The 27,769-nt window shown below is 46.1% G+C and overlaps 1 protein-coding gene and 2 long non-coding RNA genes across 3 annotated transcripts in view; all 3 read left to right on the top strand.

The window, feature by feature from the left end:
• LOC140419927 (uncharacterized) overlaps positions 1 to 27,769 on the top strand; it is a 378,337-nt gene that overhangs the window by 162,075 nt on the left and 188,493 nt on the right. The window lies entirely within an intron of this gene.
• LOC140419914 (uncharacterized) lies at positions 358 to 5,340 on the top strand. The gene is made up of 2 exons (XR_011946087.1): positions 358 to 461; positions 3,408 to 5,340. It is a non-coding gene; the product is annotated as an uncharacterized lncRNA (long non-coding RNA).
• LOC140421372 (uncharacterized) lies at positions 17,679 to 26,116 on the top strand. Its single transcript, XM_072506037.1, has 3 exons — positions 17,679 to 17,898; positions 20,554 to 22,024; positions 26,081 to 26,116. Exons 2-3 carry the CDS (start codon positions 20,909 to 20,911, stop codon positions 26,114 to 26,116), a joined length of 1,152 nt encoding a protein of 383 aa, XP_072362138.1. The 5' UTR covers positions 17,679 to 17,898; positions 20,554 to 20,908.

Genomic DNA, 27,769 nt, shown 5'->3' with positions numbered 1-27,769 from the left:
GCTCTCCCCAATATGTCTAAATCTTTACACCTGAAGTTAACAAGAAATTGTGCTGAGGGGCGTCACAATAAAATCCAGTGACTCCCCACATGTACTTTGTGTCCAGAATGGGGGCACTGCCCTTCACCCCACTTTTCATCCCAGTATCAGGGGATTGGAGATTGGTTTGGAGATGGTTAATGGCGGCTGAATCTCCCATAGTGCCGCTCGCCGGGGGAACCGCTCCATCCACCGCGCGGGGGCGTCCAGGGACTGCGCATGTTCAAAGGAGAGAAGATAAGCGTGCGCAGGAACGATTCTTCCCATTAAGATCAAACGGACGTCCATGACCACGTGACATCCGTTGCCCATTGTCTTCAGGCGGCCAGCAACCAATGGAACGATTGGAGGACCGGAAGGACTCTGGTCTCCAGCTTTGTGTGAATGAAGTTTCAGCTTCAGACACAGTGTGCCCAACATCCGTGAGTAAAACACTTTCTTTTCTCCCCCTTTCCATTTCTTTTCTCATTCTCACCTTCAATTGGTCACTTGCAGCAACTGAAGGGAAAGGAAGTGAATCCAGGGAGGGTGCAGACTCTGCAAAGCTTGGCCCAGGTCTCTCTCTCTCTCTTAAAGACATTGACATCCTTTGCTCCCTCAGCTTGACACATTTATTTGTCTGGCTAAAAGGATGGTCTCTTTCCGAATGTTCACAATCAAAGGGCTGCTTTCCCCAGGAGATGGCTGACATTTAAGGAGACAGTAAATTAATGTAGGATAGAGATATGTCTGGTGTTTGTATATGGTGCAGATTAGATATATTATTAATGGTTCTGTAATAAAGCACATTTATTATTATTTCTAGTTGTGTAATATAGGACTGTAGCTACGTTATATATTTCTAGAAAAGAAATGCTGGAAAATCTCAGCAGGTCTGGCAGCACCTGTAAGGAGAGAAAAGAGCTGACATTTCGAGTCCAGGTGACCCTTTGTCAAAGATAAAGGGTATAGAAAGTGGGAAATATTTATACTGTAGGGTGAGGGAATAAAAGCTGAGTCATAGCCACAGAAACAAATCAAAAAAGAGTGCAAATAGCAGTCCCTAGAGAGAATAAAAGGTGTTTAAGGTCAAACAGCAGAGAAACTAAAATCAGAGGGTAAGATGCGACAGATACAGATGTGGGGAGAAGGGGGTCATGGGTGGGAAATCGGTAAACTGAGGGGAAGAGAAAGCAAAGGGGAGAAAAGGTAAGGAAAATGGGGATAAGATTGGGGAGGAAAATTATATATCAAGAAAGAAAGAAAAATTAAAAGACAGTTAAAATGAAATGTAATGAAAACATAGTAGAGCTAATCATCTGAAGTTGCTGAATTCGATGTTGAGACCGGAAGGCTGTAGCATCCCTAACAGGAAGATGAGATGCTGTTCCTCCAGGATGCATTGAGCTTCTCTGGAACATTGCATCAGGCCAAGGACAGAAATGTGGGCATGGGAGCAGGGTCTTGTGCTAAAATGGCAAGCTCCGGGAAGGTCAGGGTTCTGAATGCGCACAGACCAAAGGTGCTCAGCAAAGCAATCACTCAGTCTACGTTTGGTCCCTCCGATATAGAGGAGACCACATTGGGAACTGCAAATGCAATAGACTAAATTGAAAGAGGGGCAAGTGAAACACTGCTTAACCTGGAATGAGTGTTTTATGCCTGGGATGTTAAGCATGGAAGAGGTAAAGGGGCAGATGTTACACCTTCTGTAATTGCATGGGAAGGTGCCATGGGTGATGGGAGAGGTGTTGGGTATGGTGGAGGAGTGGACTAGATTATCCCGAAGGGAACGGTCTCTGCGGAATGCTGACAGTGGGAGTGAAGGAAAGATGTGTTTAGTGATGGCATCATGCTGAAGTTGGCGAAAATGTGGAGGATTATGCTTTACATATGGAGGCTGGTGGTGTGAAATGTGCAAATGAGGGGGACTCTATCCTTGTTCTGGGAGAAAGGGCAGGGGGCGAGGGAAGTGGCACGGGAGATGGGCCGCACACTGTTGAGGTCCCTGTCAAAAACTGTAGGTGGGAAATCACGGTTGAGGAAGAAGGAACACATTTTCAAAGCACCACTTTGGAAAGTGGCATCATCGGAACAAATGCGACGGAGGCGAAGGAGCTGAGAGAAAGGGATGGAGTCCTTACAGGATGTAGGGTGCTAAGAGCTGTAGTCCAGATAGCTATGGGAGTCAGTGGGCTTGTAATGGATGTTAGTAGATAGTCTATTCCCGGAAATGGAGACAGAAAGGTCAAGGAAGTGAAGTGTCTGAGATAGACTGGGTGAAAGTGATAGAGGGGTGGAAACTGGAAGTGCCATTACCCCCTCCTCCAACTCACTTTACACCAGAGGCACCAAAGTTTCCTCAAACTGCTCCTTTCACAGATAAAAGCCCCGTCTGTACCAGAGTAGGATAAAGTCAACAACACATAAACCCTCCCATAATAACAAAAATACAAAAGAATCAAAACCACAATAGATCCAAGGGGACTCAATAGACCAACTTGGAAATATATCGCTGTTCCTTCACTGTCACTGCAGCAACATCCTGGAACTCCCTCCGTAACAGCACAGTGGGTGTGCAAGAAGGCAACTCACCACCACCTTCTGAAGGGCAACTAGGGATGGGTAACAAATACTGGCCTCACCAGCGACGCCCAAATACCGTAAATGAATTTTAAAAATAAATAAAGGTCGAGTACCCAATTCTTTTTTTTTTCCAATTAAGGGGCAATTTAGCATGGCCAATTCACATACCCTGCACACCTTTTGGGTTGTGGAGGTGAGATCCACGCAGACAAGGGGAGAATCTGCAGATTCCACATGGACAGTGACCCGGGGCCAGGATCAAACCCGGGTCCTTGGCGCTGAGAGGCAGCAGTGCTAACCACTGTGCCACCATGCTGCTCCCGTCAAATGTGAAGACAATGTGGTGAAGCTTTGGAATTCTCTACCCCAGAGGACTGTGGAGCCTCAGTCTTCAAGTATTTCCAAGACAGAGATTGACAGGTTGCTAGATATTGAAGATATGGAGGGATATGGGGAATAGTGTGGGAAAATGGTGCTGAGGTAGATCGGCCAATTATCCCATTGAATGGCTGAGCAGGCTCGATGGGCTTAATGGCCGACTGCAGCTCCTGTTTGTTATGATCTCTGTGTCCAGGACAGGAAGCAGTGAGCATGGATCTGTCAATCAGCCTGAATCAGCACCTTCAGGAGAATTGGGAGGGTGAAGATTAGATACAGCAGAGTGAGAATGGAGGGAGAGTGTGTGGGATGGAGATTTACACCTTTTGGGGAATGAGAGAGGAAAGAATGTTCCAGAAAAATTAAAATAATCTGAATTTCTATCCTGTACTGACAATGATGTATTGTGTGAACTAATTTTGCAGGATGTTAAAAGGATAGGATTTACAGACAGAAATCTCAAACATCACGTCTAGATCTGACAAAGTCACTCGGTTCAGCGGCCATTAAATCTAGAAAAGAAATGTTTGTCCGATCTGTTGGCTTCAACAAAGTTTAAACATCAATGTGACTGGAAAAGCACCGAGACACACACACCCGAGTGAGAGTGTTCCAGAGCACTGACTGTGGAAAGAGATTTAACCAGTTACACAGCCTGAAAAAACATCACACCATTCACAGTGGGGAGAGACCGTACACGTGTTCTGTGTGTGGACGAGGCTTCAACTGATCGTCCGACCTGGAGAGACACGAGGAGAGCCAAAACATGGAGAAACCGTGGAAATGTGGGGACTGTGGGAAGGGATTCAGAGTCCCATCTGTGCTGGAAGCTCATCGAAGGATTCACACTGGGGAGAGGCCGTTCACCTGCTCTCAGTGTGAGAAGAGGTTCACTTGGTTACACAACCTGCAGTCACACCAGCGAGTTCACACTGGGGAGAGGCCGTTCACCTGCTCTCAGTGTGAGAAGGGATTCACTTGGTTACACAGCCTGCAGACACACCAGCGATTTCACACTGGGGAGAGGCCGTTCACCTGCTCTCAATGTGGGAAGGAATTCAGTGAGTTAGCCAGCCTGAAGAAACACCAGCGAGTTCACACTGGGGAGAGGCCGTTCATCTGCTCTCAGTGTGGGAAGGGATTCACTCAATCATCCAGCCTCAAGTCACACCAGCGAATTCACACTGGGGAGAAGCCATTCACCTGCTCTCAGTGTGGGAAGGCATTCACTCAGTCGTTCAACCTGCAGATGCACCAACAAGTTCACACTGAGGAGAAGCCATTTACCTGCTCTCAGTGTGGGAAGGGATTTTGTGTTTCATCGCGCCTGCTGAGACACCAACAGGTTCACAAGTGATTCCAGGGGTTGAATTCTGCTGTTACTGTTTCTGCTCTCAATTACATCCAGGACTTCATTTGATTCATTCCGAAAGTTGGTCAATGATGGTTGGAGGATAGTGCAGCACAGTGGTGCGGTGGTTAGCACAGCTGCCTCACTGCACCGAGGTCCCAGGTTCGATCTCGGCCATGGGTCACTGTCCGAGTTAAGTTTGCACATTCTCCCCGTGTCTGCCTGGGCTTCGCCCCCACAATCCAAAGATGTTCAGGGTAGGTGGATTTTATTTTTGTTTTTTATAAATTTAGAGTACTCAATTATTGTTTTCCAATTAAGGGGCAATTTAGTGTGGCCAATTCACCTACCCTACACATTTTAGAGTTGTGGGGGTGAAACCCACAATTTAGAAATTTTTAGAAATCCAAATTTAGAAATCTGTGTCTCTGCTTTAAACGCACTCAATGACTGACCTTCCACAGCCCTCTGGGGTAGAGAATTCCAAACATTCACAACCCTCGGAGTAAAGAAATGTCTCCTCCGAGACCGGTCCTAAGTGACTTATATTGAAATTGTGTCCCCTGGTTCTAGACTCTCCAACCAGGGGAAACACCTCATCTGCATCTATTGCCAATTATTTTTGGCTATCCTCAACAGACACAGAATACAAAGCAGCTGATAAATGTGAAGAACAGATGATGAATGCTGCAGCATCGATAGCAACCTGTCTGACCATCAAGTGAAGAATTCTGCTGTCAGAGCCAGGCAACTACATATCAGTGAATTGTTGAAGCTTTTCTTGTGTAATCTTGGAGGGCGTCCCAGTCTTTGGAAATCTAGGAGTGGGTAAATTTATGCTTGCGACTGTGACATGTGAGACTAAAATGGACTATACTCACTACACTCACGTGTATGTTTGCCTGTTGAAAAATGTAAAATGATATTATAGAGTATAAGTTGCATGTAATAAGAAATGTTTAAAATTTAAAAAGTTTTCAGAAAAATAAAGCCATCTGTGGACATTGCTGGTTCATTTTTTTTTTAACGAGGGGTGTGACGATTGGAAGATTTTAGAAAATGCAATTTTCAATGTATTGGGCAATTTCAGGGTTAAAAGCGTGGGGTTAGAGTGTGATTCACTGCAGTGGTCCTGTTTTTATTTTAAAGAAGGCTCCTGTTTTGCAGGGCCTGGGTGTTTTTAGTAGCCAGAAGATGAAATTGACAAAGGAATGTGTTTTTCAGTCTGGGCTAATGGACTGTGGTTTGACTGGGAAAGTACTTGTGGAATTAATGTTCTTTGCAGCCGGCAGAGATCATATTGTTTTCCAGCTTGGGGAGATGAGGTCATTGCTGCGTGCAACCAAGGAAGGCAGAAAGACATTTTAAAAATCTTTAGAGAGCAATTTGTGGAGAAAGATTTGGAGAGCAAAATTCAATTCTGGGTCCACAATTCTCCCACAGTAAGATAGATTGAGAGCTGTATCTTTCTTTTCCTGTTGTTTAATGGGAGATTGAGTAGTAATGTTTAAATGTGTAATTGTAAGCTGTTGTTTTTGGGTGTGAAGTTAAAAAGTTTAATATTGTAGCCACAAAAAGCTTTTATTTTAAAAATAACCAAGCCCTATTTCTTCATGCGATCGCTCCTGGAGTGAATCATTCTTTCCGCACAGTCACACAAATAAACTGAAATATTGGGGGTTTGGTCCAGTATCCTAGCCACTGTTGGGGTCTGGTCTGGGATCGGAATAGTGACCGATGTAACAATTGGTTGGAGGTCCATTTCCCAAAAGGTCCTCCAGCACCTTCCTTTCTCTCTATTAGTGCTACGCCCATGGCAGTTTTCCAACTGGGACACAGGCCCCGTTATTTTCAGCTAAATTCAGCCCTCAGCTGTCGCCCGGCTGTCATTGAAATGAACAACAGAGACAGAAAGGTGCCCGAGGAGCAAGTGGGAAGTTAAAACTTGTGGCTCCAAATCAACACTTAAACATTTGTCAGTGAAATATATGTTATTTATACTGGGTTTTTCGTTGTTAGATTTAGTCACTGGAGGCAGAAGGTGGAGGGTTTTAAAGTATAATTTTTCCTTTCTAACTAGTGTCAGTCATGGCTCAGTGGGCAGCACTATCAACTCTGAGTCAGAAGGTTAAGATCCAGTTCGGGACCTGTGGACAAAAAACAGTTCCAACATTCCTTCTCTTAGCACTGAGGGAATGCTGCCCTGTCAGAACAGCCTTCTCTCAAATAAGATGTGAAACTGAGGCCCTGTCTGCCCCTTTCAGGTGGATGTAAAAGTTCCCACAGCCACTATTTTGAAGAAGAGCAGGGGAGTTATCCCCGGTGTCCTGGCCAATATTTATCCCTCAATCAACATCACTAAAAATAGATAATCTGCTCATTATCACATTGCTGTGTGTGGGATCTTGCTGTGTGTAAATTGGCTACCGCGTTTCCGATATTACAACAGTGACTATACTTCAAAAGTACTTAATTGACTGTAAAGCACTTTAGGACATCCTGTCCTAAATTTTAAAAGTTTATTTAATGAAGAAGGTTTACTGAACAACTTTAAGGCATTGACTTTTACAACTTCATGTGGGTGATCAGTCAGTAGAAGCGTAACCCTCTCTGGCTCCTTCTTTGACAGTAATTCTTGTGGAATGCAGCCTTGGGAGTCTGGCTCCCTCTTTGACAGTAACTTCCTTGGAACTCGGCCTCGGGAGTCTTCAGTCTTGGCCAACAAGACCTTCGGAACCTCAACTTTTATCCCCAAAGTGACCATTACCTCACGTCAGAGTTGGGCCTGTTGTAACATGACATTTGGTCACTAGATTAATTGAATTGGATCCCCAATTACTTATACTGCCTACTCTCATTATCTTAGATAGGAATACAATAGAACTGTTTCACACTATCCCTTTATCTGATTCTATACAGTCCCTTATCCATACAGTTTCAAATGTTGAGGCTAATCTGAGTTTGAAGGTTTCTCTTGCCAGTACATTTACCTTCATTTCACATTCTTTACATGCACAGCAATTAAGCTTGTACATTTTTACAGCAAATGTAAAAATACTTTTAGTCTTTCACTATAACTACTGATTCATGATGGATCATTAGTTGCAATTTGATTAAACCTCAGTAGGTATTACTGCTACTGGCTGGTAGCTAATTCTAATTAATACAGTAATCTAATTCATACACTTGATTAATACAAGATGCAGTGGTTTAAAAAGACAGTTTGTGGAAGGCAATAGCTTTCTTTTTTACTAATCTTGATCAGGTTGAATAATAAGCTTATTCTTGAGCCAGGCGTGGGTAGAATATGAAAGCCTGCCATTTATCAAAATACTTTCTTTGTATAAACAATTTCTGCTAGCTCTGCTGTTTAGAAACATTTGGGTTTGTACAATCTTAATTTATAAAAGAACAATTCAGCCATTACAATACTATCTATTACATTGTTTCGTGAATTATAACTTAATCAAAGTTCATTGTTGAATAATCAACTGTTTTGTGACTGGCTTCTAATAGGAAATCAATATGTGATTAACAAAGAAATGTTAGATAATCTGTTCAAAAAGGAAGCTACATGTTAGAGTTTAAAGTAGCTTCCTTGACCTTGTTACTCAAACCATAAATATGGTGGAAACGTGATGGAATTATAAAATGTAATGGATTTCCCAGTCCTACCTACAGTTTTGTACACAACGACTACACTTAGCACTGCACTCATTAAGCTTCACCTGATGTTATTATTCACATTGTGTATTTATTGTATGTCCTATGTTTTTCATCTTTGGAACGATCTCCCTGCATGATACGCAGAACAATACATTTTACTGTACCTCAGTACACATAACAATATATCTCAATCTTTTGGAGGTTTTGTGATGTTATAGAAAAGGATTTTTTAAAAGAATGTCCTCATACTTGGGATATATTACAGTTGGTCCCCTCCTCAAAATGATTGATGAAGATTGAGCTTTAATTTTGAGCAATATTTTGATTCTCTCTGAAATTCTCAATGAAAATCTAAACACACTATAGCCTGAATAATTTGTTTTTAAAACACAGGCAAGTTGTTGTGATCAGGCGAGCATTACCTGAAAAGGGCGCAAGAAACGGATTCAACTATTTCTTTCAAAAGTGAATTGGACAGATCCTTGAAAAGAAAAGAAAATTTCTGGACAGTGGGATTAATTCGTTGGCTCTTTAACAGATCTGGAATTAGCACAATCGGCCGAATGGTCTCACTCTGCAATCTGAGCCTCGTATGCAGTTAACGCGAATGGTATTGTGGTAAAGGGACCTGGGTGTGAATGGACCAGGGCATCCTGGTAATAAGTCACTGAAGCTAACATACAGGTGCATCAAGCTATTAGGAAGGCTAATGGGATATTGGCCTTTATCACAAGAGGATTTGAGTACAGGAGTAGTGAAGACTGGCTTCAATAGTATAGAACCTTGGTTAGACCACAGCTAGAGTACTGTGTGCAGTTTTACTCACTTTACCTTAGGAAAGGTGTTATTGCTGCAGAGGGAGGGTAATGAAGGTTCAACAGACTTGTTCTGGGGATGGCAGGACGGTCCTATGAAGAGAGATTGGGGAAATGGGGTGTCCAGTCTCCAGAATTTTGAAGAATGAGAGGTTATCTTATTGAAACTTATACAATACTTAAAGGAATAGGCAGGAGAGATGTAGGTGAGATGTCCCCCTGGCTGGAGAGTCTGGAACCAAGGGGCATAGGTTCAAAATAAGGGGGAAGCCACTTAGGACCGGTCTCGGAGGAGACATTTCTTTACTCAGAGCGTTGTGAATCTTTGTAATCCTCTACCCCAGAGGGCTGTGGAAGCTGAGTCATTGAGTGTGTAAAGCAGAGACTGACAGATTTCTAAATATCAATAACACAAAGGGATATGGGGATAGTGTGGGGAACAAGGCATTGAAGTGGATGATCAGCCATGATCATGGTGGAGCAGGCTCGACGGGCTGAATGGCTAACTCCTGCTCCTATGTTCCAATGATACACAGATAGGTAGGAAAGGAAATTGTGAAGAGTACATGAGGAGACTACAAAGGGATACAGATAGGTGAAGTGAGTGGGAAAAGAAGAACAAAGAAAAGTACAGCACAGGAACAGGCCCTTCAGCCCTCCAAGCCTGTGCCGACCATGCTGCCCGTCTAAGCTAAAATCTTCTACACTTCCAGGGCCCGGATGCCCCTTAAACGCCACTATCATCCCTGCTTCCATCACCTCCTCCGGCAGTGAGTTCCAGGCACCCACTACCCTCTGTGTAAAAAAAAAAAAAAAAACTTGCCTCGTACATCTCCTCTAAACCTTGCCCCTTGCACCTTAAACCTATGCCCCTTGGTAATTGACCCCTCTCTCCTGGGAAAATGCGTCTGACTATCCACCCTGTCTATGTCCCTCATAATTTTGTAGACCTCTATCAGGTCGCCCCTCAACCTCCATCGTTCCAGTGAGAACAAACCGAGTTTATTCAACTTCTCATAGCTAATGCCCTCCATACCAGGCAATATCCTGGTAAATCTCTTCTGCACCTTCTCTAAAGCCTCCACATCCTTCTGATAGTGTGGCGACCAGAATTGAACAGTATACTCCAAGTGTGGCCGAACTAAGGTTCTATACAGCTGCAACATGACGTGCCAATTTTTATACTCAATGCCCGGCCAATGAAGGCAAGCATGCCGTATGCCTTCTTGACTACCTTCTCCACCTGTGTTGTCCCTTTCTGTGACCTGTGGACCTGTACACCTAGATCTCTCTGACTGTCAATACTCTTAAGGGTTCTACCATTCACTGTATATTCGTACCTGCATTAGACCATCCAAAATGCATTACCTCACATTTGTCCTGATTAAACTCCATCTGCCATCTCTCCGCCCAAGTTTCAAAACAATCTAAATCCTGCTGTATCCTCTGACAGTCCTCATCGCTATCCGCAATTCTACCAACCTTTGTATCGCCCGCAAACTTACTAATCAGACCAGTTACATTTTCTTCCAAATCATTTATATATAAAAGTCCCAGCTCTGATCCCTGCGGAACATCACTAGTCACAGCTCTCCAATCAGAAAAGCACCCTTCCATTGCTACTTTCTGCCTTCTATGACCTAGCCAGTTCTGTATCCATCTTGCCAGCTCACCTCTGATCCCGTGTGACTTCACCTTTTGTACCAGTCTGCCATGAGGGACCTTGTCAAAGGCCTTACTGAAGTCCATATAGACAACATCCACTGCCCTACCTGCATCAATCATCTTTGTGATCTCCTCGAAAAACTCTGTCAAGTTTGTGAGACACGACCTCACCTTCACAAAACAGTGCTGCTTCTCGCTAATACGTCCATTTGCTTCCAAATGGGAGTAGATCCTGTCTCGAAGAATTCTCCAGTAATTTCCCTATCACTGACATAAGGCTCACGGGCCTTAATTCCCTGGATTATCCTTGCTACCCTTCTTAAACAAAGGAACAACATTGGATATGCTCCAGTCCTCCGGGACATCACCTGAAGACAATGAGGATCCACAGGTTTCTATCAAGGCCTCAGCAATTTACTCTCTTGCCTCCTTCAGTATTCTAGGGTAGATCCCATCAGACCCCGGGGACTTTGATATTTTTCAAGATGCCCAACACCTTGTCTTTTTGGATCTCAATGTGACCCAGGCTATCTACACACCCTTTTCCAGACTCAACATCCACCAATTCCTTCTCTTTGGTGAATACTGATGCAAAATATTCATTTAGTACCTCGCCCATTTCCTCTGGCTCCACACATAGATTCCCTCCCCTGTCCTTCAATGGGCCAACCCTTTCCCTGTCTAACCTCTTGCTTTTTATGTACGTGTAAAAAGCCTTGGAATTTTCCTTAACCCTTTTTGCCAATTACTTTTCGTGACTCCTTTTAGCCCTCCTGACTCCTTGCTTAAGTTCCTTCCTACTTTCCTTATATTCCACACACGCTTCGTCTGTTCCCAGCCTTCTAGCCCTGACAAATGCCTCCCTGAGGCCTACAATATCTCTCGTTTTCCAAGGTTCCCGAAATTTGCCATATTTATCCTTCCACACAGGAACATGCCGGTCCTGAATTCCTTTCAACTGACATTTGAAAGCCTCCCACATGTCAGATGTTGATTTAACCTCAAACATCCGCCCCCAATCTATGTTCTTCAGTTCCCGCCTAATATTGTTATAATTAGCCTTCCCCCAATTTAGCGCATTCACCCGAGGACCACTCTTATACTTGTCCACCAGCACTTTAAAAGTTACAGAATTGTGGTCACTGTTCCCGAAATGCTCCCCTACTGAAACTTCTACCATCTGGCCGAGCTCATTCCCCAATACCAGATCCAGTACAGTCCCTTCCCTAGTTGGACTATCTACTTATTGTTTTAAGAAGCCCTCCTGGATGCTCCTTACAAACCCTGCCCCGTCCAAGCCCCTAGCACGAAGTGAGTCCCAGTCAATACTGGGGAAGTTAAAGTCTCCCATCACAACAACCCTGTTGCTTTTACTCCTTTCCACAATCTGTCGACCTGTCTGCTCCTCTAACTCCCGTTGGCTGTTGGGTGGCCTGTAGTAAACCCCCAACATTGTGACTGCACCCTTCTTATTCCTGATCTCTACCCATACAGCCTTGCTGCCCTCTGAGGTGTCCTTTCGTAGTACAGCTGTGATATTCTCCTGAACCAGTAGCGCAACTCCACCACCCTTTTTACATCCCCCCTCTATGTCGCCTGAAACATCTAAACCCTGGAACGTTTAGCTGCCAACCCTGTCCTTCCCTCAACCAGGTCTCTGTAATGGCAACAACATCATAGTTCCAAGTACTAGTCCAAGCTCTAAGTTCATCTGCCTTATCTGTTATACTTCTTGCATTAAAACATATGCACTTCAGGCCACCAGTCCCGCTGTTTTCAGCAACATCTCCCTGTCTGCTCATCCTCAGCACCATCCTGGTCCTATTCCCTAGTTCTCCCTCAATTTTTTTACCTTCTGACCTATTGATCCGGTACCCACCCCCCTGCCATACTAGTTTAAACCCTCCCGTGTGACACTAGCAAACCTCGCAGCCAGGATATTTATGCCTTTCCAGTTTAGATGCCACCCATCCTTCTTGTACAGGTCACACCTGCCCCGGAAGAGCTCCCAGTAGTCCAGATAATTGAAACCCTCCCTCCTACACCAGCTGTTTGGCCACGTGTTTAGCTGCTCTATCTTCTTATTTCTCGCTTCACTGGCACGTGGCACGGAGTAATTCCGAGATTACAACCCTAGAGGTCCTGTCATTTAACTTACTGCCTAGCTCCCTGAACTTCTGCTGCAGGACCTCATCCCCCTTCCTCTATGTCGTTAGTACCAATATGTACCACGACCTCTGCCTGTTTGCCCTCGCCCTTCAGGATGCCCGCCACCCGTTCTGAGACATCCTGGACCCTGGCACCAGGGAGGCAACATACCATCTTGAAGTCTCTTTCACATCCACAGAAGCGCCTATCTGTGCCCCTGACTATAGAATCCACTGTGACTATTGTTCTTCTGCGCTTTGACCCTCCCCGCTGAACATCAGAGCCAGCCGTGGTGCCACTGCTCTGGCTGTTGCTGTTATCCCCTGATAGGCTATTCCCCCCAACAGTATCCAAAGTGGTATACCTGTTGGAGAGGGGGACAACCACAGGGGATTCCTGCACTGACTGCCTGCCCCTCCTGGTGATCACCCATCTCTCTGCCCACACCTTGGGTGTGACCACATCTCTATAACTCCTATCTATGACGCTTTCCGCCACCAGGTAATAAAAATCACTTACCTTCCCAGGATGCTCTCTGGTTCTCTCCCTGCAGATTAACAGTTACAGGCCAGAAGAAAGAAAACAAAACGGTCGGAAAAAAGCACCTTCTCCCACTCTGTACCGAATTACCTCACTGCACCAAATTACCAAGTTCCAATTCCCACTCTGGCTGTGTCTCACTCAGGATGTGTCTCCTTCATGTGCGCAGCAAATGGAGTTTAATGGGGGAAATGTGAAATTGTCCATTCTGGCAGAAAGAATAAAAAAAGCTTATGATCAAAATGGTGAGAGATTGCAGAGCTCTGAGACTCAGAGGGATCTGGGTATCAACCACAAAAGACGTGTCGATAGGTACAGTAAGTAACTAGGAAAGCTAATAGAATGTTTTTTTTTAATTGTTCTTTTATTAAAGCTTTTTATCAAACAAATTTTTACATCACTAATAACAGAAAAATAAACAAAAAATATTTAATAACAAACAAAACCAGGTGGCTGTTATCATTATACAAAAAGAAAATATACGTTAAATAGACAGTTCCCCACCTGAGCCCCCCCCCCCCCCCCCCCCCCACCCGATTGCTGCTGCTGACATTTTACCGCTCCCCTAGAAAGTCAAGGGACGGTTGCCACTGCCGGGAGAACCCCAGCAAGGACCCTCTCAAGGCAAAGTGTATTCGCTCCAGGCTGAGGAACCCAGCCATGTCACTAACCCAGGTCTCCACACTCGGAGGTTTCGAGTCCCTCCACATTAACAAGATCCGTCTCCGGGCTACCAGGGAGGCAAAGGCCAACAACTCGGCCTCTTTCGCTTCCTGCACTCCCGGATCCTCTGCCATCCCAAAGATCGCTATTGTTGGACTCGGCTTCACCCACATGTCCAAAATCCTGGACCGAGCCCTTGCAAAGCCTCGCCAGAATTCTTTAAGCGCCGGGCATGCCCAGAACATATGGACATGGTTCGTCGGACTCCCTGAACAGCTCGCACACCTGTCCTCCACCCCAAAGAACTTGCTCATTCTCCCATCATCATGTGAGCCCGGTGTACCACCTTAAACTGAATTAAGCTGAGCCTGGCACATGATGCGGACGAATTCACCCTGCCCAGGGCATCAGCCCTCAGGCCCTCATCTAGCTCCTCTCCCAGCTCCTCCTCCCACTTGCCCTTCAGTTCCTCCACTGAGGCTTCCTCCGCCTCCTGCAGCTCCTGATAGATGTCTGACACCTTCCCCTCTCCTACCCAGTTGCCAGACACCACCCTGTCCTGTATCCTTCAAGGAGGTAGCAACGGAAATGTCCCCACCTGTTTTTTGAGGAAGTCGCGGACTTGGAGGTATCTGAAGGCATTTCCCGGGGGTAGGCTGAACTTCTCCTCCAGCGCCTTCAAGCTAGGGAAAGTCCCATCTAGAAACAGGTCTCCCATCCTTCTAATGCCTGCCCTATGCCAGCCTTGAAACCCCCGTCTATCAAGCCCGGAGCAAATTTATGTTATTCTGTATCGGGGTCCACACTGAGGCCCCCACTTCCTTCCTGTGCCTTCTCCACTGACCCTAGACCCTCAGCGCTGCCATCACCACCGGGCTCGTGGTGTATCATAACAGCGGTGCCGTAACTAGTGCCCCTAGGCTGGTGTCTTTGCATGACGCCGCGTCTACCCGCCCCACGCCGACTCCTCCTCAACTACCCATTTCCATGAAGAGAGACCTCTTCATTCACCTGAGGAAGGAGCAGCGCTCCGAAAGCTAGTGACATCGAAACAAACCTGTTGGACTTTAACCTGGTGTTGTAAGACTTCGTACTGTGCTCACCCCAGTCCAACGCCGGCATCTCCACATCATGGCACCCATTTCCTGATCATGGCCACATTAGCCGCTCAATAGTAGCCACAGAGTTTTGGCAGTGCCAACCCTCCCCCCCCCACCCCCGCTCCAAACAAAGTATTTTAACTTGCAGGGTCTTGTTTGCCCACACAAATCCCATGATAATCCTGTTCACCTGCTTGAAGAAGGATTTGGGGATGAAGATGGGATGGCACTGAAAAACGAACAGGAATCTGGGGAGAAGTATCATCTTCACAGTCTGCACCCTTCCCGCCAGGGAAAGCGGGAGCATGTCCCACCTTTTAAAGTCTCCCTCCACCTGCACAACAAGCCGAGATAGATTGAGCCTGTGCAAGGCATCCCAGTTCCTAGCCACCTGTATACCTAGGTAACGAAAGCTTCCCTCCGCCATCTTGAGCGGGAGCTCCCCCAGTCTCTCCTCCTGGCCCCGAGCGTGGATTACAAAAAGCTCACTTTTCCCCACGTTCAACTTATCCCGAGAAGCTCCCAAAGTCCCTTAGGATCCGCATGACCTCCCCCATCCCCTCTGGCGGGTCCGAAATATACAACCTACCTAACATTTCCCACAGGTACTCCCATTCCACCCTGTCAAAGGCTTTCTCTGCGTCCATTGCAGCCACTACTTCTGCGTCCCCTCCTTCTGAGGGCATCATAATAATATTCAGGAGCCTCCTCACATTTGTGTTCAATTGCCTGCCATTGACGAAACCCACCTGGTCCTCCTCAATCACTCCCAGACGCAGTCCTCTATTCTGGTAGCCAAAATGTTTGCTAGCAGTTTGGCATCCACATTGAGGAGGGATGTCAGCCTGAAGGACCCACATTGAAGCGGATCCTTCCCCCTCTTCAAAATGGGCGAGATCAGTGCCTGCGACATCGTTGGGGGGAGGGTTCCTCGCTCCTTTGCCTCATTAAAGGTTCTTAGCAGGAGTGGGCTCAGAAGCTCCGAGAATTTCTTATTACATTCTACGGGGAAGCCGTCCAGACCTGGGGCCTTGCCCGACTGCATACTTGCTAGGCCCTTAACCATCTCCTCCAACCCAATCAGAGCCCCCAGTTCCTCCACCCGCTCCTCGTCCACCCTTGGGAACCTCAATCAATCCATAAATTGCTTCATCCCTTCCCCTCCCCTCGGGGGTTCTGACTCGTACAATTTACAGTAAAACTCCTCAAAGACGTCATTGACCTTCTCTGGGCCCAAGAACGTATTACCTTCCTTATCCCTCACTCCCCCGATCTCCCTGGCCCCATCTCTCCTGCGAAGTTGGTGCGCCAGCATCCTACTTGCTTTCTCCCCATATTAGTAAACTGCCCCTTTCACTTTCCTCAACTGTGCCTCCGCCTTCCCAGTGGTCAGCAAATCGAACTCCGCCTGTAATCTCCGGCGCTCCTTTAGCAGGCCCCCCTCGGGGGCCTCCGCGTACTTCCTGTCTACCCTAAGTATCTCTCCCACCAGCCTCTCCCTCTCCGCTGTGGGATCTTTAACATCCACCTGATCGTGACAGACAGGGCCTCCGTTTAGAATCTTATTTGAATCTTATTATTAGGGGCTGGTTTAGCACTGGGCTAAATCGCTGGCTTTGAAAGCAGACCAAGGCAGGCCAGCAACACGGTTCAATTCCCGTACCAGCCTCCCGAACAGGCGCCGGAATGTGGCGACTAGGGGCTTTTCACAGTAACTTCATTTGAAGCCTACTTGTGACAATAAGCGATTTTCATTTCATTTCATGTATTTGAAAGAGGGCTGTTCTGACAGTACAGCACTCCCTCAGTGCTGCGAGGAGGAATGTTGGATGTGATTTTTGTCCTCGGGTCCCTGGATTGGTACTTGAACCTACAACCTTCTGACTCCGAGGTGAGAGAGCTGCCCACTGAGCCACAGCTGACATTATAGACAAGACAAAGTCAGAAAGTGAAAGTTACCCTTTAAAACCCCCATCCTTTGCCTCCAGTGCCTAAATATAATAAAAACCCCAGTATAAATAACATGGATTTGACTGACAAATGTTGAGGTGTTGGTTTCGAGTCACAAGGTTTGACTTCCCATTTGAGCCTCGGGCACCTTTCTGTCTCTCTGTTGCTCATGTCAATGACAGGCAGCGACGGAGCTGAGGGCTGAATTTAACTGAGAATAACGCTCCAGTTGGCAAACTTCCATGAATGTCACACAATTTATGTAAAGGGCTAAATCCAGATTTAGAGAAGACAGATTTTTAATTGGTAATGGATTGAAGGGTAATGGGGAACTGGCAGTACGGTGGAATTAAAGCCTGGATGAGAACAGCCATGATAGAATGGCAGAGCAGACTTGATGGGCCAAATGGCCTAATTCTGCTCCTATATCTTATGACTTTATGAAAGGGGGAGACATTGATTTGCTCCCAGATGTTGCCCAGAGGAGGAAGTTTTAGTCTGAAACTCATTGTCCAACCTCCACATTGTGACATCACGAAGGAGCTCGTCCTCTGAATCAGCCAATAGGAATAAAACTATTCCGCAGTGACGTCACTGCATTTGAGCGCACCCACCCGGCGCGAGGACACGGGAGCCCCGCCCCCACCCTTTTGTTCTCCCTCCCCCGCCCCCACCCCTTTGTTCTCCCTCCCCCAGCACATCGTCAAGATGGTTTCCAGGCAACCGGCTGACAGCTGAGGCCAGAGCGAGAAGCCCCTCCCCCAACTCAGGACTGCGCATGTCTCAGAGAGAGGGGTATCTGCGCATGTACAGGGTGAACTCAATATCTCTGACTTTACCGCTGACTTGTGCCCAATGGAAGATTGGAGGACCGGAAGGACTCTGTTTCTCCGCCAATCAGAGCTCCCCCATTGTCTCAATGCGGAAGCTGGACATGGAGGTTTCTGCCCAGCAAAGCTGTTGTTCCTCCAACCCTGAATGAACTTGAGCTGCACACAGACTCCTGTCTCCAACATCTGTGAGTAAAACACTTTCTTTTCTCCCCTTTTACCATTTCTTTTCTCATTCAGTTGGTCACTTGCAGCAACTGAAGGGAAAGGAAGTGAATCCTGGGAGGGTTCAGACTCTGGAAAGCTTGGCCCAGGTCTCTCTCTCTCTCTCTCTTAAAGACATTGACATCCTTTGCTCCCTCAGCTTGACACATTTATTTGTCTGGCTAAAAAGACAGTCTTTTTCCTAATGTTCACAATTAAAGGGCTGGTTTACCAGGCTGACAGTAAACAGGGCAAATCCAACTCAGCCAATTACTTCTCTGTAGGTCTACTGTCCATCATCAGCAAAGTGATGGAAGGAGTCATCAAAGTTGCTATTAAGTGGCACTTATTCTGCAATAACCTGCTCCTGGACGCTCAGTTTGGGTTCCGCCAGGGTCACTCAGCTCCTGACCTCATTACAGCTTTAGTTGAAACTTGGACGAAAGAGCTGAATGCCAGAAGTGAGGTGAGAGTAACTGCCCTTGACATCATTGCAGCATTTGACCGAGTATGGCATCAAGGAGCCCTCGCTAAACTGGAGTCAGTGGGAATCGGGGGACAACTCTCCACTGGTTGGAGTCATACCTGGCACAAAGGAAGATGGTTGTGGTGATTGGAGGTCAATCATCTCAGCTCCAGGACATCACTGCAGGAGTTCCTCAGGACAGTTTCCTCAGCCCAACCATCTTCAGTTGCTTCATCAATGATCTCCCTTCCATCATAAGGTGAGAAGTGGTGATGTTTGCGGACGACTGCACAATATCCAGGCTTGGCCTAATAAGTGGCAAGTTACATTTGTGCTACACAAGTGCCAGGCATTGACCATCTCCTACAAGAGAGGATCTAACCAACACCCTTGACATTCAGTGGCATTTCCATCGCTGAATCCCCCAGAACCAACATCCTGGGGGTTACCATTGATCAGAAACTGAACTGGACTAGCCATATTAATCCTGTAGCTCCCAGGGCAGGTCAAAGGCTGGGAATCCAAGGTGAGTAACACACCACCTGATGCCCCAAAGCTTGTCTACCAGACATCTACAAGCACAAGTCAGGTATGTAATGGAATACGCTCCACTTTGCTGGATGAGTGCAGCTCCAACAACACTCAAGAAGCTCAACACTATTCAGGACAAAGCATTCAAACCTTCCATCACCGAAAAACAGTAGCAGCTGTGTATACCATTTACAAGATACACTGCAGTAACTCATAAAGATTCCTCAGACAGCACCTTCCAAACCCACAACCACTACCATCTAGAAGGACAAGAGCAGCAGATACATGGGAACGTCACCACCTGGAGGTTCGCTTCCAAGTTACACACCACCCTGACTTGGAAATATATTGCCGTCCCTTCACTGTCCCTGGGGCAACATCCTGGAATTCTCTCCCTAACAGCACAGGGGATGTAGGGCAGCATGGTGGAGCAGTGGTTAGCGCTGCTGCCTCATGGCGCCGAGGTCCCAGGTTTGATCCCGGCTCTGGGTCACTGTCCGTGTGTAGTTTGCACACACACCCCGTTTTTGCGTGGGTTTCGCCCCCACAAACCAGAGATGTGCAGGGTAGGTGGATTGGCCACGCTAAATTGCCCCTTAATTGGAAAAAATGAATTGGGCACTTTAAATATGTAAAAAAACAAATTTAAAACAAACAGCACAGGGGATGTACCTACACCTCAAGGACTGCAGCAGTTCAAGAAGGCAGCTCACCACTACTTCGGAAGGGCAACTGGGGATGGGCAATAAATGTTGGCCAAACCAGCATTGTCCACATCCCGTAAATTAATTTTTAAAAATTTAATGTCGGACAGAAATATGTCTCGTGTTATATGGTATGTATTATATATATTATTGATGGTTCTGTAATAAAATACATGTATTACTATTTCTAGTTTTGTAAATAGTACTGTACCTTCATTATATATTTCCAGTCATACAGTCATTGCAGCACTGACAGAATCCATTTGGTAACTCAAGTTAATGCTGACTCTCTGTACAGCAATCCAGTCAGTCCCATTCCCCCTCGATATCCCTGTTCACCTGAAAGCTTATTTTCTTCAAGTGACCATCCTATTTTATTTTAAATTATTGATCATCTCGACTTCCACAACCCTTGTGGGCAGTGAGTTCCCTGTCATGACCACTCCATGACTAAATAAAATTCTTCCTCAGAATTTCCCTATCTCTAATCACTAAATGTACTTATGTGGAGATTCTCTACTCTTGTACAGGTTTTAGTGAGTTTAGATTTGTTGATCAGCACCTTCAGGAAACTTGGGAGGGTAAGTAAGTGAATACAGTCTGTATATTACACACATTTTTCATCCAGTAATATAGACCTATATCTGTCTGGCAGTCTGCATGAAGATTTTCAGGTCTCTGTGTCCAGGACAGGAAGCAGTGAGCTTGGATCTGTCAATCAGCCTGAATCACACCTTCAGGAGAATTGGGGGGGGGGGGGGGGGGGGGGGTGAATATTAGATACAGCAGAGTGAGAATGGAGGGAGAGTGTGTGGGATTGCGATTTAGAGCATTTCAGGGAAAGAGAGAGGAAAGAATGTTCGATAGACACTAGAATTGTCTGTTCTGAGTTTCTAACCTGTACTGACAATGATTACTATTGTAAAATCAATTTGCAGGAAGTTCAAACGAGAGGAGTTTGAGGCCGAAATCTCAAACAATATCACATCAAGAACTGACTGATTCCCTCAATTCTTGGAATGATCGGCCTTTGAATCTAGAAGGAGAAATGTTTGTCTATTCTGTCTGCTTCAAGACATTTTAAACAACAGTGTGTCTGGAAAAGCACTGAGACACACACACACACCCGTGTGAGACTGTTACAGAGCACTGACTGGAAAGAGCTTTAACCAGTGACACAGCCTGAAAAAATACTACACCATTCACAGCAGGGAGAGACTGTATAGGTGTTCTGTGTGTGTACGAGACTTCAACTGATCGTCCAACGTGGTGAGACGCAAGATCACCTGGACCATGGAGAAACCATGGAAATGTGAGGATTGTGGGAAGGGATTCACAGCCCCACACGAGCTGGCAAGGCATCAACGCAATCACACTGGAGCGAGGCCTTTCACCTGCTCTCAGTGTGAAAAGGGATTCACTGACATTGGCAGCCTGCAGAGACATGAACGTATTCACACTGGAGAGAGGCCTTTCACCTGCTCTCAGTGTGAAAAGGGATTCACTGACATTGGCAACCTGCGGAGACACGAACGAGTTCACACTGGGGAGAGGCCATTCACCTGCTCTGACTGTGGGAAGGGATTCACTCGGTTATCCCACCTGCAGACACACCAGCGAGTTCACACTGGAGAGAAGCCTTTCACCTGCATTCAGTGTGAAAAGGGATTCACTGACATTGGCACCCTGCGGAGACATGAACGGGTTCACACTGGAGATAGGCCTTTCACCTGCTCTCAGTGTGAAAAGGGATTCACTGACATTGGCAGCCTGCGGAGACACGAACGAGTTCACACCGGGGAGAGGCCATTCATCTGCACTGTGTGTGATAAGGGATTCACTCAGTTACACCACCTGCAGAACCACCAGCGAGTTCACACCGGGGAGAGGCCATTCATCTGCACTGTGTGTGATATGGGATTCACTCAGTTATCCATCCTGCAGACACACCAGCGAGTTCACACTGGGGAGAGGCCTTTCACCTGCTCTCAGTGTGAAAAGGGATTCACTGACATTGGCAGCCTGCGGAGACACGAACGAGTTCACACCGGGGAGAGGCCATTCATCTGCACTGTGTGTGATAAGGGATTCACTCAGTTACACTACCTGCAGAACCACCAGGTCGTTCACACCGGGGAGAAGCCGTTCATCTGCACTGTGTGTGATAAGGGATTCACTCGGTTATCCCGCCTGCAGACACACCAACGAGTTCACACTGGAGAGAGGCCTTTCACCTGCTCTCAGTGTGAAAAGGGATTCACTGACATTGGCAACCTGCGGAGACATGAACGAGTTCACACTGGAGAGAGACCTTTCACCTGCTCTCAGTGTGAAAAGGGATTCACTGACATTGGCAACCTGCGGAGACACGAACGAGTTCACACCGGGGAGAGGCCATTCATCTGCACTGTGTGTGATATGGGATTCACTCAGTTACACCACCTGCAGAACCACCAGGTCGTTCACACCGGGGAGAAGCCGTTCATCTGCACTGTGTGTGATAAGGGATTCACTCGGTTATCCCGCCTGCAGACACACCAACGAGTTCACACTGGAGAGAGGCCTTTCACCTGCTCTCAGTGTGAAAAGGGATTCACTGACATTGGCACCCTGCGGAAACACGAACGAGTTCACACTGGGGAAAGGCCTTTCACCTGCTCTCAGTGTGAAAAGGGATTCACTGACATTGGCAACCTGCGGAGACACGAACGAGTTCACACCGGGGAGAGGCCATTCATCTGCACTGTGTGTGATATGGGATTCACTCAGTTACACCACCTGCAGAACCACCAGCGAGTTCACACCGGGGAGAGGCCATTCATCTGCACTGTGTGTGACAAGGGATTCACTCAGTTACACCACCTGCAGAGACACCAGCAAGTTCACACCGGGGAGAAGCCGTTCATCTGCTCTGTGTGTGATGTGGGATTCACTCAATTATCCAAACTGCTGAGCCACTATGTCACTCACACCAAGAGCAGGCCCTTTAAATGCTCTGACTGCAGGAGGGGTTTCAAAAGCTCTCAGCTACTGATGTCCCACCAGCGCTTTCACTCTGAGGAGAGACCGTTCAGATGCTCTCACTGCACAAAGAGCTTTAGAACCTCATCCAACCTGATGAAACACGAGCGAGGTCACACTGGGGAGAGTCCGTTCACCTCTCCGACTGGGCAAAGATTCACTCAGTCATCACTTGCTGAGCCACAATGTCACTCACAGCAACGAGAGACCCTTTAAATGCTCAGACTGTGTGAGTGGGTTTAAAAGCTGTCTGGTACTGATGTCCCACCAGCGCATTCACACTGAGGAGAAACTGTTCAGATGCTCTCATTGCACAAAGAGGTTTCAAACATCATCCACATTGCGGAAACACCAGCGAGTTCACACTGGAAAGAAGCCATTCACCTGCTCTCACTGTGGGGAGGGATTCACTCAGTCGTCCAACGTGCTGACACACCAAAGGGTTCACAAGTGATGATGGGTTAGATTCTGCTGTTATTCCTGCTGTTAACTACATCCAGGACTGAACATGGAGCGGGTGGAGGGATTTGCCTCCTCGTCAACTCCTGGTGCTTGGATTTGGCGACCCTGGCGAACTACTGCTCTCCGGATCTGGTATACCCGACTGTGAAGTATACCAGTCCATACTACCTTCCGCGGAGTTCACTTCTGCCATCATCACGGCGATCTACATCCCACCCCAGGCGGAAGTGAAGAAGGCGCTTGATGAATTGTACACCGCCATAAATAATAATGAAGCAGAATACCCGGAGGCCTTGTTCATCGTGGCCGGGGACTTTAACCAGGCCAACTTCAAGAGTGTACTGCCAAAATTCCACCAACACATCTCTCCTGACTGGAGCCCCAACATCCTTGACCACTGCTACACAAACATCAAGGACGCTTCTCGATCCATCCCCTGACTGCACTTCGGAAAATCGGACCACATGATGGCGCTCCTTCTCCCGGCGTACAAGCAGACACTTAAGCGGAGAATCCGGTTAAGAAGGTCGTGCAATGCTGGTCCGAGGCAACCGAAGAGCTCCTATGCGACTGCTTGGAGTCAGTGTGAAGAAATTGAGTTCTTTCTGTCCAGTCTGGTCTCAATCAAAAGCTGAGTTCGGATTTAGAAATTCCTTTAGTTTATTTCAAATAGCTTGCAAGCTTCCACTCCCTCTGATGAAGCAGGTGACCCATGTCCCTTGAAATTCCCAGAGCGAGTGAGACAAAGGGAGGCAACACACGTGGTCTTTAGTTTACATTCATGCAGTATCAAGTTCCACATACACGAATACAAGATTCCGATAGGCCCTTTCCTTGACCTGGTCATATAATCTAACTGTCACTGATTCTGATAGGTGCATTACACATTCCTTTCCTTCCTCTGGGCCTCTGCCTCCCAGCATCCTTTGTGCAAAGAACCAGTCCCAATAGCCACCCCTCCCCCTCTTGCCATGCTTTGCCCATCTCTTTGTTCACTCCCTGCAACCCAAATTAATGTCCACAATGCACTATTCTAACTGGTCATCCCAGTCTAATGCTCTTTTCTTTAGTTCAATTCCTCATTATCTTCTTTTATCATTCTATGATAACTACTATGCGCTCCCTAACCAACATTCCCTTCCGCTACCCGCCGACAACGGGACACCGGTGGCGTTGTGGCAGGTGCATTGGCCTGACGTCTGGGTTACGCTGCACCTCCGTTCCGTGCAGGTGGAGAACAGACATGTTATATTTTCTGTCACCTCTGCCACGAGGGTCTCTATCGCTAGAGAAATGTGTGGGTAGGTATTCCCCCTAATGGTCAAAAAGTGTGCTAACAATTCGCCAGACCAACAATAGTCCTGTTGCTGTCTTGATCCAAATTTGGAGTTTGGTGAGGCATACAACTCCCAGTGTCCATTATAAACATCCCCGGGTTAATAACCTGCATCAATATCTGGTCTGAAAGACCGTCCCGCAATTCATTACATTCCGTACAGAAACACCTCATCACATTTTTACAGCCACTGGCTCTCCGTCCGGGTTCCTTCTGGTTTGATGGTCGCCAGTAACGGGATGTCTTCTTGGTGAGTGGTGATGAGCCGAGTCTATCGGCATCATCCGAGCCATAGCCATCGTACAACACATATTAAGGCATCCAATGATTATACAATTATAATAACGAGTATTATCAATCCATGCATCAAGTAAAACCCCATGATGAGCTGTGAGAGCTGACTCTGAGCTGAATCCTACTGTAGGGTTTATATCCCCCTTCTAGTCATACTGACTAGCAGCTATCCCCGATCCTTATCATGTGTGTGTATACATGGCGTGATTTGTAAACTGTGCACGGAAATCAACTGTAAATTCATCCATCCCGCAGACCAGTGGCGATAGACTCTTTTTGTATTGTTCTTGCCTCTTGCCTCAAGTCCAATCACCATGAACCATAGCTGTCGCTACTCAGGAAGGTAACGCAATAGCTATATCCGTGTGTTCCACTACCTCCAAGGCATCTGATTACCTTGGGGTAGCAGCACCGTAAAAGGTTCCTCATGTCCCTTAGAAACCGCACACAACTCAGTCCATCAGCGACCAAAAAGGTTTTCATCCCTCACTGGTATTATTTATGATATCATGTACTATCCACTGATTATCTCGCTTTATGAATTGCAGAAGCTTCAATTAATCCTGTTTTTATTCCTGACTTCCTCACACTAACGTCTAACATTGTACTGAACCATGTAGTCTGCCAGCCCTGGTTTACATGAGACAATACTCAGTTTTCTTCAAATCCCTTTTGTCCGTTATCATTTTGCTTACAGCATGGAGTGTATACTTGCCATTATTTGTTTGTTTGTTTTTTTACTTTGCAATAACACCACTTGCACATTCAATACAGTCAACCTTTGGGGTTACAACCCAATTGAATCCATACATAACAGTCCTTAACAACTTACAGGACATTTTGTCCGTAATAACTATTACACTCTCCAATGCAATATAGTTTGCTGCATTGGTTACAAATTTCCCGCCGTGGCATCAAGCTGCCAAAATTCCTAAACAATTGTCATTTAAAATGCAGGGGTTCCTCGTCAGTCGCTGCCGTCTGCCAAGACCCTGAATAACTCCACCGCATAGTACATACCCTGTGGAGACCACAGATCATCCATCAGCTAACGTGCAGTTCGAGATGTCTGATCGGAAGTTTCACTATTGAGGAATAATTTGATATTTTGATTTGTTTCTAACCAGTAAGGTTTTCCTTCTGGGCTCTGTCATTTAATTCCCTCAAATATGTAGCCAATTGTATCATTAGTTTTCACCCCCATACTGTCTAAAACATTCTTCTCTGGAGTGTAGTAGTCGTTCTTCGTCTGTGTTATTTTTGCTTCATCTGAAAACCAAATAAACAGGTCAAAGGCGGAGAGGGCCCTATTTCTTAATTTGTATCTTTCTATTCTTGTTTGGATGTTCCAGAAGTGCCCTCTTCAGGACTTCCAGATTTCTATTTAATTCCCTTCTCATCCTTGACGTACATCATACGATTAAGGCCTGTTAAGCCTCCTTCTCATATCGTTGCACCCCTGAGTGAGACTCGAATCTCAAACTCCTCTTTTACTAACTCAGTGATCCAAACGGGTCGAAACTTTCCCTGATACATGTCGGATATTGCTACTGCATGTACTTTAATTCCTTTAATTTTGATTACGACCGGATTTTTATTAAAGAAATTTCCAATCATGACATTTTCACTTCATCATCTGTCCTATCGATGCTGCTAACAGGTTTCAATTCCCTGGCATCCCGCTCCACTGATTACATTATACTAGTAAGTGCAGTTATCCCCTGCCACTCACAACCAAACGTTCCTTTTCCCTTGTCCGAGCGGTTTGGGGATATGACCTATCCTGTGGCACGGCATCATTGCAGTGATACAGTCTCTAAACACTGTCAGGCTAATTTTACCACCCCGGGTCATCCCAACATCTCTTAAACTACGTACTCCCTCACTAATTGGTAGCACAAGTTTATCACTTATTCACAATCCTGCACATCCTTTCCCAATCACTCCGTCGTCAGCTTGGTTTTCTCTGCAGTAATTACAATTCATCATTATCACACCACCCCATGGTCAAAAGCTATCATGTGGTCACAAACTTCGATCATCAGTGTTGCCTGATGTTTCACAAAACAACCATGACAACTGAATTCCCCAAATTTCCCTGGGAGCCAAAGCATTTCCCCATTTCTGCCATTCTAAATGCAATATCAACTCACCTGAATGCTATATCTGCCATTCTCCTAGGTTTCATATGATTACTCCCTGTCCAAACTACTGGGGTACAGAACGTGCCAAATCCTTGACACAATGTTTCAGTATGTTCACAATGAATCATTTTAACTGGGGTCCATTAATAACAGCCCTTGATCTATCATCCCATATTCTCAATTCCTTAATAATTATGTTCCTTCATTTGCTGCCGATAGGTTGCCCATGGATTATAATAATCCCTCGTTTATCATTTAATTGGGTCGGATGTTTTGGTTCTGATACAATTCCTTTGCTCCAGATGCCACTGATTCTCTAATTCAATGACCCCCATGCTGCTATCAGCTTTGATTAAAAAGTACAAATTACTTTTGCTGCTCCTAGGAAAAAGAGGGCCTGCATTCTCTCGTGACCATTCTTCCATCGGTGTCTCAGTTTTTTTCTCTGCCACTCCCTGTTTCTCCACCATTTTCTTTTCTGAATTTTTTAAAAAATGGATGCCCCCTGGCTTGTCCCTCATCCTCCTTAACTTTACTACCATCCGTATATATCACCCAAACATTTACCAACTCTGTTCTGCTAACTGATTTATCAAGTTTCTGTCCCTTTTTAATGTTATGAATAAACATTAAGGCAGGGTTTAAAAGAATGGTTTCCCATCTTTCCCATTGAGCTGTATTCGCGCCTTGCTGGCAACCCTGCCTCTTGGTCAACTCTTGTCAATTTTTAAAATTCATTTGTGACATATGTTCTTTCCGGCTGATAAATGTTCAGTCTCTGCTTTCCTTTTTGTTATGGCTGCCAGACATTTTGCAATGTCCGAAAACCTTTGTTCAGCCCTTGACCAATTTCCTGTCAATGTTTGATAGGTGTCTGAGTATTATGATTAACAAGCA

The sequence above is a fragment of the Scyliorhinus torazame genome, chromosome 5 (genome assembly GCF_047496885.1).
Source record: "Scyliorhinus torazame isolate Kashiwa2021f chromosome 5, sScyTor2.1, whole genome shotgun sequence".
Classification (NCBI taxonomy): domain Eukaryota; kingdom Metazoa; phylum Chordata; class Chondrichthyes; order Carcharhiniformes; family Scyliorhinidae; genus Scyliorhinus; species Scyliorhinus torazame.
The sequence above is the reverse complement of the archived record's forward strand: the minus strand, read 5'-3'. Positions and strand labels throughout refer to the sequence as shown.